A 12468-nucleotide genomic window follows, 5' to 3' on the forward strand; every position below is an offset into this window, starting at 1 on the left:
CAGTTGCAGTCAGTCTCCTTTTAAGTGCGGCACATTCCTGCACAGTGCCCACAGAGGAGTACTCACAGGCGGGGGGAGATACACCGCGACGCCTCGCTCGCAGGGGCCCGGAGCTCACCTCCAGAAAAAAAGAACACCCCAAGACTCACACCCCGGTGGGCAAGTGAATTCTTTCCTGCCTGACCGAAGCGAGCGACTTGGGCCGAGGAAACACGGTACCTCCTCTGCCGATATGTCGGAGCTTCTACTGAACGTGCTCGGGGAGCGGCTCGTCAACCGCGAGAAAGCCGAGGTGGACGTGCAAGCGCTGGGGGCCAAAGTGACACTGGTCGGCCTCTTCTTCGGTTGTAGCATGAACGCGCCTTGTAAGCAGTTCAACGCCAGTCTGTGCGAGTTCTATAGCAGGTTCAAAAAGACTTCGGAACATAGGGACAAACTGGAGGTGGTCTTCGTCTCCTCGGACCAGGACCAGAAACACTGGCAGGACTTTTTGCAGGAGATGCCGTGGCCAGCCTTGCCCTTTAAAGACAGACACAAAAAGGTAAGAAGACATGTGCATTATTCTTTAGGGATAATTTGGGGAGTTATGTTATGTTTCCCTTAAATAAAGGGCACAGGTGGTTTCTTTTGGACCATATTTACTCTCATTTTTATTTTTACTTTTATTTTCCATGTATTCCATTTGATTGAGAACATATCAGAACTCCTCATTTGTCCCCATTTAACATCTATTGGTACAATGTAAACAAATCTATATTGACTTGTGTCCACTACTACACTTTTGACAAAAAAAAAAAAAAAAAAAAAACAAGGTACTGGAAAATAGTATAGCAGCCATTTAGTTAATTAAGCCTAATTTAAATGTTATTTTTATTATATTTTCTGAGAAGAAGCGCACTCTGAAATCATATTTGCCACATTTTATTCTATTTTTTCCATTACATATGGCTGTTTACTTGCACACACTGCAACAATATTATTTTTTAAAAGACAAAAAGGCATTGGGCCCTATTACTGAAACAGTACATATACCTTTTAATCAAATCAATAATGTCAAAATGTTAATCCCATTAGAAAGAAGTGTAATATAATTTGGAATGTGCTTTTTTTTCTTATTTTTCATATGTCATCAGGTGTATTTGTGTAGGAATATATATTTTTCTCAAGCTTTACCTAATGGCGAAGCAGCATCTTACTGCTCTTTGTGCAAGCGTAACAATAACAATACATTTTTTAAATAAACAGTGTGTGTTTTCCAGAAGTCCAGCATTGGTGTGAAGCAGCAATGTTGCCATGTTAAGTCTCGGTCTCATTTTGTTGTATGGACTACCATTGTGCTTTTGTTATTGAGTTATTGGCGAATATGTGTGTTATTGACAGAGGAGCCATTGTCATGGCTGTTGTTGTTGTTGCTGCTCAGTTTCCTGCTAGAGTCGAGAAATGCACTTTTAAAGAGGCCTGGATTTTTACTTGTGGGTTTTTTTTTTTACATTTCATTGTGTAACGTCAGCAGCGATATTTTATAAATGGGACATCCCCAGTAAGCATGCAGTGCATCTTTGCACTTTAGAAATTGTGCAAATCATAATTTTGCACCATAATTTTTGTAGTTTTCTATACTTTACTGTTATGAGATTCATCCAAAAAAAAGCATTTCATTAAAAATATTATTTCCCTGAAATAAATATTACCAGAGCAGAATACACAGTATACATTATGTGTGTCCAAAATGTCCATATTTAGTCATTTCTAAGATAAAATCTCAAAGGAAGACCTTTTGGTGTTTTCAAGTTAGTGTACTGTGTTCTTAATCCAGGCACTCAGTGGTTGTGTTGACCTAGTGGTCATGTGACCACCTCAGGCCTCCTCCCTGTTTCTTTTTGTCTTTGCTGGAGCAAGGCAATTAATCTTCCATTGTGTCTTTCTGTTTTTTTTTTTTTTAGCGCAATGCCACCCCCTTTTGGAATCTCGCACTATAAAGCACATCCTTCTTCCTCTTCCCTGTGGGCCTTGCCCTTAGTATCCCCCCACCACCACCCCCCACCCCTGGAAGCTGTCCTTTTTATTTTATTGTTTTTCTTTCAGCGCAGTGGTTATCCAGGCCTTTTCCCGTTGCAGGAAACATGAAGTCATTTTTATCAAGAAAGGATAATTAGCTTGGCAGAATGTCTGCAAGTTAAATCCAAATTGAGTGCCAACATGTTGTGTATCATTTGACTAAAAAAAAACTACTTTAATGTGGCCAATAGGCATACTAGAATAAAATATAGTTGAATCCGCATTAGCAGTTATTTCGGCTGTCGCTTCTTTTCTTCAATATGTTGATGCGTGAGGTCGGAGGTCGCTGTTGTTTCACTTGTCTGCTAGTTTATCCCAAAGGTGTTGGATGGGGTCCTGGCAACATGTGTGAATATTTTGATGTGTTGAGCTTAAAGCAGGGTCCATCCACTAGCTCGCTGTTATAGCGCTGTGTTTTTGTATGTTGTTTATGTACAACTATTGTTTTGAAGACAAGATGTTATTAGAATGGTGAAAAGAGAGCAAGGTTATTCATGTTATTCAGGTTATTCTTGTTTGTTTTAAAGACAAAATGTCACTGTGGATAAAAAAAAAAAATAACTATATAGATGGTAGAGCCAAGCAAAATGTGTAAACAAAGATGGTGGAACAGTCAAACAACAGGCCAGCATCAATAGGCTTTGTGACACACACGTACGTTCATCTGGACGCACATGCACGAGTAGATGAAAAATTAATTGCCAATTTCTCATATTTTATTCACAAAATATGACCATTTAGTTCCAGACAGTGTATGTCAGGGGTCTCAAACTCAATTTACCTGAGGGCCACTGGAGCTAGGGGTCTGGGCAAGGCTGGGCCGCATCAGGTTTTCCAAAAAAAAAACGCATTTATTAAAAACAGAAAAATATACAAACTTTTTCAGTGCTTTGGTTCCGATTTTCTATAATAAAAGCTCTTATAAAACATTCCACTGTTCTCAAATATCTTAACTTTTATTTTTCTGTACAAAATAAGATGAAAAATAAATAAACAAGAATAAAGAAAATCAATCATTCAGTAATAAATAAATATAATAATAATAATAATAAAACGGCAAATAATAAAAACTTAAGAAACCACATATAGTTGGTGGGTAGGCAGATTTTTTTTTTCAGATTAAAATTAACAAAGCATTATTAGAGCCCTGTAGACATGACAAAACACGACTATAGTCACATTTATACTCTTTTTATTTACAACATATTGCGCAACTGCAGGGTCTTGAGACACATGCTAACTCGCAAACTAGAGAGCTAGTGACCTAAAAACGGTAGCCTTCAAGTTATTTCCTTTAAACTTAAATAGCCAAAAACTTACCACTTCCACACGGATAGGGAGGATAACTATTAACAGTTATTTAACCTTTAACATGAACAATAATCAAATGTAATAATTTTTTCCGGGTACATGATACCATACAGCATCCATATCAAACATTAAACTGTCATATCAAGGCGGGGGCCTCAAACTAGTGTCCTGCGGGCCACATTTGGCCCGCGGGCCGCGTGTCTGAGACCCCTGGTGTATGCATTCCGAGCAAATGGCACATTGTCAGTGGTGGCCAGCTGTCTGGCTACTTTCGTCTGGCTGGCACTGTCTTCCATAGGCTCATTCAGCCGGGAGTGTTGCATATAAATCAATCGGAGACTGCAGCCAATTCCATGTGAAAGCCCCAACTTGAGTAAAGTTAAAGGAGGGGTAATTTGAACAAGCTGAGGCTCTGCTGCTGGCAGAGCGGCTGCTCCAGTTGGTGCTTTCATACGAGCCGAGGATGACATCGCACCAAGAGAAAAGCGCTCTTGTTCGAACATCCCGTCTGAGTCTGTGGCCAGTGGGGGTGTACCAGAGGCCCGCATGGTGCCACGGGGCCTCCAGAGAGGTTCTAAGGAGGGCTTCAGTCACAATATCAATGATATGAGGAAAAGCCATTGTACATCAGTATAGCAGTGGATGCAACGTGAACTCTTCCAAAACCATTTGTGTGGAATAACTATAATTATGTGCTTTGGAGTTTGATTTTAGGACTCATATTATATGCATTCCTGTTATGCTTAACTTATGAAACAGACTTCATCGACTAGCAATTGTAGTATTGCCTCAAATATTTTTTTTTTCCAAGAGGAAAGTAATTACCCAGCAGCAAGTCGCACAAGGTCATAAATCAAACGAGAGTCACTCGATTAAATCAAACACCATGACGAAAGTTTATAGTATTTATTGTACCACAATTTTACTAGTTATAATCGCTCAGAATGTAGCTTTTGGTTATTTGTCCTATTTTATGTCACTGTCACTAATGCAACAACCGCATGTAGTAACAAATGATGGATATAAAGTGCAGCATAGGGGGCCTTCCTTAGACAATTTAATATTTATATTTCTTTAATATTTTCTGTCGATTATTTTGTGGCATTTTAATGCTCACCTCCCACTCGCCACTCTCTCACGGCTTGGCCAAAAATAATCAAACAATATTGATGACAAGTTTCCGCTATAGCATCAACACGCACAGACGTACGGAGTGAACCATTTTGAGATCCAGCCTGTTTGGTTGAGCGACAGGAGGAAATCAAACAGGCAGACACATGTCGTTATGTCGAGGCCGTCAAAATGATCAAATTATCGTGTTGGTACACTGTGTGAGTCCAAACTACTGGATGTTTACTTTTTACACTGTACATTGTTGTTCATATTTGATGTCATCTATTTATTCAACACATTATTTATTATTATACGAGAGCCAGGCAACGACATTTAGTTGGCAATTTCACTGCTGTGATATTTAGCAATGACAATAAAGGAAGTCTATCCATCCATCCACCCACCCACCTCGGTTTCGGTTTCATTTTGCTAAGAACACATGACTAATAACAAAAAAAAATCATCACACAGCAACTTAACACGCAAATCTATGTAATTTATAAATCTATGTAATTTATATTTCCTAGGCGCCTTGTGTTAGTGTTAGATTGCTGTGTGATGATGAGTTCAACGTTGTTTGTAAGACGACACCTTGAGTCAGACTGAATGTTGCAATAGCAATGTTGCATTTGAAGCATTTTTTTAAAGATAGTTGTATTTTAAATTTTTTAATTGTATTTTTCATATGTGCTGTATTTTAATTAAACAACATTTTAAAGTTAAAGTGAGACGAATAATGCTGATGAATTCTTAATATGTTCTGAACAAAATGGCAACCAGAACCAGAAATGACCAGGTTACGTTGCCCGTCTATGATGTCATCAGTGGTTGGGCCCAACCAGATCGCCGTAAAGTCCAGCATGCAATAGCTGGATATTAATTTTCGTTTTTTCCACGGAAATGGCTTTAAAGCAATTGTCTTTCCATGGAAATAAAAGTGATGGTAGTTGAATTCTGTTTCTCTCATAATGTCCTTCCCCCTGAGAACATTTGATGGACATCTTGTTGACATGTGTGGTGGACCAACCCCCAAGTATATTCTGAGGTCCCTAATTGCCCTACGATGCCGCAGCACCCAGGCAGCCCCCCTCCAACATAATAACAGTGGAGTCACCCCTAGGGCATCCTGCCATTCAAGCGTTATCTTGTCTCTTCCTTTTGTTGCCTTTCCCAGGCTCTTTATCATTTTCCATTTCCTCTACCTCCACCTCATCATCGTCATGATCAGATTTCTGTCTGGAAATGTATTCATAGAATAAACATGTTGTGTATTTGTGAAGAAACTTTCCACACATGTGCAGATGTGCATAAGACTATACACGGCCATTTGCTAGCATGCTAACATTTGTGTCTTTGTCTCGTGTACATGATGCACGCTGATGTGTAAACCAAACATGTAGGTCACTCGCTCAAGGCAGAGAGGAAAAATAATAAAATAGCCACTCTCTTGGGTTAAAAGTATGAATTTATAAAAAGGTTTGTGAATAAACTTTCCACAGATGTGAATAAGATTATACACGGCCATTTGCTAGCATGCTAACATTTGTGTCTTTGTCTCGTGTACATGATGCACGTTGATGTGTAAATCAAACATGTAGGTCAGTCGCTCAAGGCAGAGAGGAAAAATAATAAAATAGCCACTCTCTTGGGTTAAAAGTATGAATTTATAAAAAGGTTTGTGAATAAACTTTCCACACATGTGCAGATGACAACACACGGCCATTTGCTAGCATGCTAACATGTGTCTTTTTGTCTCGTGTACATGATGCACGCTGATGTGTAAACCAAACATGTAGGTCACTCGCTCAAGGCAGAGAGGAAAAATAATAAAATAGCCACTCCCTTGGGGTAAAAGTATGAATTTATAAAAAGGTTCCGCTCTAGTGGGCTTTTTGGCCTCAAGCGAGGCATGAAAAAAAATTTGCTAGCAGAGACGCCATCTTGCTAGCTCACAAATGTTCAGAACTTTTGAGCAAAAAAAAAATTACTGTTTGTTTTTTTTCCCCCAAAATGTGAAACTATTATCTTAAGAGCTAATGATGTTGCATCTTGTGAGACCAGATTTTACTTTAATATAGCCTAATATATATCAGTTAAACAATTGTGCAAATTTTAGTGATATATTTAGTTTTCCATAAGACATTAAGAGGACAATGCAATGCAATGCAAATTGTGACATTGTGGTGTATTTTACAATGGTTACTTGGTGTAAGTTGGTGAAAAATACAACAGACTATTGCAGTTTTGAATAATATCACAACAGGCACAATAAAATAATAATCATAGTAATAACACAGGCTGCTATTGCCCGTAATCCAGCCAAAACTCAACTCCTGATGTCACTTCCTGTCCACACGTCCAGAGTAGATTTATTGCAACACACTCAAGCATGAGTTTTATGTATGAAGTGATTACTATATGGGGTAATATGAATGTAAAGTTGACTATATTGCTGTTATTTCATATCCAGAGGGCTCTAATAATGTTAAAACATGTATTTATAAGGCTGGAAACACCTTTTTTATACTCTTCGATTTTAGAAAATTCACTTATCACTGACAGGTCTGACTCACCTGTCTCAATTAAACGTGATAATAGAGGGATTACAGGTTATAATTAATAATTTTTTTTAAACTTCCATGCCGCCATTTATTTATAATGCAAAATGAAATCAACATTTTCATTTGTTGTATTAGTACTGAAATTCATTACATTAAGACTTTTTATGTCAATAATCAGAACATTTCCATCTGAACTGTTTTTGTGCTTTTGAGGTGTGTACTCCTCATGTTCTCATAGAATCGCACAGCTGTTTTTCCTCAGGAAAATGGGTGATATCAAAATCCAAAAATAGCTCTATCCCTGTCCTTGCCAATTCACGTTACATCGGCAGTCATTTTTGCTTTTGCGTTTTGAGAATGTGGCACAAAAAAAAAAATCGTGTAAAAAGCAGATGATAGCATTTTGCTTGCTTATTATTGTTTTATAATAACCACACAGTCACTTGGAATCGTTTCCAGGTACACCACATTCCACCCCCACACACATCCCCCTAGGAGATTGCATACAAGCCTGCATACTTGAATGCACCTCATTTAATATGATTCTATTTAGAGTATTAATCTAATACCTGGCAGCATCTGCAGCTATGTTGTATGAGATAACCGTGCCCGTCTTATTTGACACCTATATAGCAAAACACTTCCAAGGTAATTGCACACTATCTCCTTGCACAAAATGGATACATGCAAATTTTTCCTGTGTGTGTGTGTGTGTGTCACGTGATGTCTGGAACACACCGGGGGCTATTACTCGGGGGTCAATGGTGGGCAAGCTGATGTGGTAAACAAATCATGGTGTTGCATGCAGCTCTAACAAAACATTGTCCGTTGTTCAGATTTATGTTTTGGAATTTCTATTTATGTCAACTAATAGCAGACAACAATTTCAGTCGATGATCAAACTAGCGTGTTAGCTTTGTTAAAGCATCTTTCACACATGAATGTTGTATTCTCGTTAATCAGATAATGAAGTCTATGAAATGAGCCCTGCAAGAAGTTTGGGATGGCTCTGACCACTTGATTTCAGTAAACTAAAGAAATACAGCTGGAATAGGTGCAGACTCTGGAAGATCTAGAAGGCTTTCTGTGCTGGTTATTGTATGTAGGTGCTCTATAGGAGTCCACAAATCCTGCAAAGGGCTGAACAATCAGCATAATAGATCCTCTTGCTCATGAGTCAGTGAGGAAACAGTAGCTTGTTTTTTTGGCAGGGTCCAATCACGAGCTATCAGTGCACTCACAACAAACATCAATAACGACCTTTTTCCAAATCGCAGGTCATATACACAGCAATATAACAATCTGACTCTGTTTCATTTTGCTAAGAGCACATGACTAATAACACAAAATTCATCACACTGCAACTTAACACTCAAATGTATGTAATTTATAAATCTATGTAATTTATATTTCCTAGGCGCCTTTTGAGTGTTAGATTGCTGTGTGATGATGAGTTCAACGTTGTTTGTAAGATGACACCTTGAGTCAGACTGAATGTTGCAATAGCAATGTTGCATTTTAAGCATTTTTTTTTAAAGATAATTGTATTTTGAATTTTTTAATTGTATTTTTCATATGTCGTGTATTTTAATTAAACAGCATTTTAAAGTTAAAGTGAGACGAAAAATGCTGACAAATCTTTAGAGTGGACCCCCCCTGCTGAGGCTGCACTGTGGCTTTACTTCGCCATCACGTTGGGGGGCTAATCGCCGTTTTGATTGGTCTTTTTTCGCTCAATCTGTTGAGCACTGAACGCCGATCTGACAGCCATGTTGCATGAATGGCTTTTATCAGCTTAAGCCTGTTGTAAGGAGCACAAGAGGTCTCATCCTCTTTCTGAGGACTGAGAGTCACCCTCGCACACAAGTGTCAAGGCAATTAGGGACGGCGGGTCCAACAAAGAGATTACTGACACACATACGCACACACACAAATGGCTTCTTTTTTTCAGTATTGGACTCACACATTTGTCACACAAACTACATTATTTCCAGACATTTTTTTCTTACAACTATTGTCTTAACTAGTCTCAACATTTGCATGCATTCATGATTGTTTCATTTGTTGTAGCCGTAAATATAACAAATTGTTAACACTGTTTGGGTCAAACAAAATTGTTGTTGATTGCTGATCCAGAATATATTACTTTCTAATATGAAACTTATTAGAGACACTTGTTAAATTATTGTTTAATATTATTTTTTTCAGTGAAACGGATTGAGTTTTATTTAACTTAAAGATATGTTCATTTAATTGTTTGTATATTATGTGAAATCTGGTCGTTTTCTTTTAAATGCAATTTCGGTGCCAAGATAATTGTATTGTTTTGAAACAAATTGTATAGTCTGGTATATTTGATAGTCAAATGAAGTTCGGACCATGGCTGTGGAAAAAAAATTACTTGCGTTTAATTGAAGACCCCAATTATATACCGTAAGGACTCGAATATACTATAAGATGATTATATTTTTCAAGAAATGTTAATATTTTCTTATTGAATATTAAAATATTCAATTAAATCAAAGTCTAAATTAATTATGCTTTCAATGACAATCAAATAACTTGTTGATGACTTTGCTTCATTGACCATCATTGGTGGTTAGCACGCTGGCCTCACAGCTAGGAGACCCGAGTTTAATTCCACCCTCGGTTTCTACGTATGTTCTCCCCGTGGTTTTCTCCGGCACTCCGGTTTCCCCCCACATTCCAAAAAGAGAGACTCCAAATTGTCCATAGGTATGAATGTGAGTGTGAATGGTTGTTTGTCTATATGTGCCTTGTGATTGGCTGGTGACCAGTGATAAGTGAATTTCCGTGAAGTAGGATTCAATGTTAATAAATACCATATTTTCATTGTTAGACCACAGAAAACCAGTTAATGACTTTCTAAATATGATTTCTACCATTATTAGAGACCATGTGATAGCACCCCTATAGTCACCTCGATCTGTTTTTCGCTTGCTAGGGTATGGAAGGCTATGGAAGTTTGTGTGAGAGCACACGCTGAGCGATGCATTCTGGAAGATTGACAAGTTGGGTGGACGACCCTTTGCTCTTATTTTCATCCAACCCCTTTGAATGAGCGACATTATCTAGCTATAATCTCATGGAAATTATATGATGATATAATAGCATACACATAATTTAATTGGCGACTCCAAATTGTCCATAGGTATGAATGTGAGTGTGAATGGTTATTTGTCTATATGTGCCCTGTGATTGGCTGGCCACCAGGCCAGCGTGAACCCCGCCTCTCACCAGGAGACAACTGGGATAAGCTCCAGCACCCCCACGACCCTTCTGGGGATAAGTGGTGGAAAATGAATGAATGAGTATTCTCCTTTGTCATTTTCGAACATGGTCAACATTTTAGACACTTTTTCCCATGGCTGCATCTCTCCAGGTCACTGGTGTGTGTGTGAGTGGCGGGAAGAAAAGCTCTGACTCACTTTTTCATTTTTCATTTTTGGCGCCACCTTCTAGTTTTCCTGTATAAATCTCCTAAACCATAATATCAAACATGTTTTTTTTAAACCAGTATAACTAAGAGTTTGAGTACCAATCTAATTTGATAGCCAGTACAACGGTTGCTCTGTAGCTAACTTGGCTATGACTGGCCACCTGCTCACATTGATGCCTTAGCCGGTTTTGGTAGCAGCATGCGTGCTCTCACCCCGTCCAGGGGTGGTTGATAAAACCCTCCTTCGTGACCAGAGAGACTTCATCTTGTTAAAACATTTTCCGTTTTGTTGTATTCACAGCCAAATGCTCTTGCACACTTAATCCCTTGGCAGGAATAAAGAGGATTAACCGAAACGGAGGAAAAAAAAAACTCAATGAAGCATGAAAATGTTTCATGTGAGGAATGTTATTTTACAGATTTTATCTATCATTGTGCTTTTGGTCGGTAACAAAGATATACTATGTAGGATGTATTCTTTAAAAAACACACAAAGGCATCTTCTTCACTTTCCTGTTGCCGCCTTGTTGGTACAGGTGTTTGCTCTTAGTGTAGGGAAAGGAAGACATCCTCGTTAAACGAAATAATAATAATAACAAAGACACTCCCACAGCTTCTTCCGTTGGTCGAGCTAAAGTATGCTTTCAAAGTACTATTATACTCTCATTCCTCCCATAGTACTGACACATCCAACCGCCAGTTATTGCTTCTAGGCTGACTTCATCGTTCAACGATATACCTCAATGCCTTATGGACATAACTTTCAGGGTATTTTAGCCTTCCTTTTCAGATTTTGGAATCTGAGAGCAGAGCCAACTTAAATAGTTGGATATTTCCACCAAAAGTAGGAAAGTTTATGTTGAGTTCATGGACTTAGATAGCAGATTACATGTCATTGGCAGCTGCTCACCGGCCAGATTGGTGTACCGCACACACTTCCATGGAATATTAGATAATAATCCTACACTGCCTTTTCTCCGATAGAACTATATTAAACAGAATCTTCTGGATATGTATTTGAAGCTGATTTTTGTGTCTGTAAAACACATTTTCTCAGTTGATCTTCAAGGGTTATTGACCTTGAAAGTTAAGAAGACTATTTTAATTAGGCTTTCCATGAAAAAAAAAACCTTCAGTCTTCTTTGTTTCTTCTCTTCACTGAAGAGCATTGATGAAAAAACATGAAGGCATCTTTTATCTTGGATTTGCAGCCTTTGTGCATTTACGAGACTTTTTGATGTGAAGCTTTGATGTTCAACAAATGTTCTACCTGTAGACAACTCCTTTGTGTGTGTTTGTGGCTCAATCTGGTGATGACTGACGACCATATTGATTAACTTTGCATCGAGATCATAAGCTGCAATGTGAGTATGTTATGCAATTGTGAAATATAGGACTGGATTTGGATGAAATTTAGCCTGTAGCTTCGGTATGACCAATAAACTTGGTTAGCACCATTAATCCATTTCAGAAGGTCTGACTCTAACCAAAACGGGTGCTAACCAAATCAAATTTTCCCATTAAAAAAGAAAAGAAAAATCATTCAAATGTTGCAGAAATGCATATAAATACATATTAATGATGGATGAAAGGGATATGTTTTGTTTTGATATGGCCACACAGTCAGGAGATTGGGAAGATCTGGGTTCGATTCTCCACTTGGACATTGCATGTTCTTCCCGTGCATGCGTGGCTTTTCTCCTTGTACTCCGGTTTCCTCCCACATTCCAAAACCATGCTAGGTTAATTGGCGACTCCAAATTGTCCATAGGTATGAATGTGAGTGTGAATGGTTGTTTGTCTATATGTGCCCTGTGATTGGCTGGCGACCAGTCCAGGGTGTACCCCGCCTCTCGTCCGAAGACAGCTGGGATAGGCTCCAGCATACCACTGCGATCCTAATGAGGATAAGCGGCATAGAAAATGGATGGATGGATGTTTCCAAAGAGACAAAGTGGCAGCGAG

At 38.5% G+C, this 12468-nt stretch overlaps 1 protein-coding gene across 1 annotated transcript in view; it reads left to right on the forward strand.

Moving 5' to 3' along the window:
- The first annotated feature begins 18 nt into the window (after positions 1-18).
- Positions 19-12468, forward strand: part of nxn (nucleoredoxin) — a 50134-nt gene continuing 37684 nt past the window's right edge. The window contains exon 1 of the mRNA XM_058080445.1: positions 19-541. Coding sequence (XP_057936428.1) covers positions 233-541 — 309 coding nt within the window. The 5' untranslated portion in view covers positions 19-232. The remainder of the gene's footprint in view (positions 542-12468) is intronic.

Source organism: Doryrhamphus excisus, chromosome 8 (genome assembly GCF_030265055.1).
Source record: "Doryrhamphus excisus isolate RoL2022-K1 chromosome 8, RoL_Dexc_1.0, whole genome shotgun sequence".
Lineage (NCBI taxonomy): Eukaryota > Metazoa > Chordata > Actinopteri > Syngnathiformes > Syngnathidae > Doryrhamphus > Doryrhamphus excisus.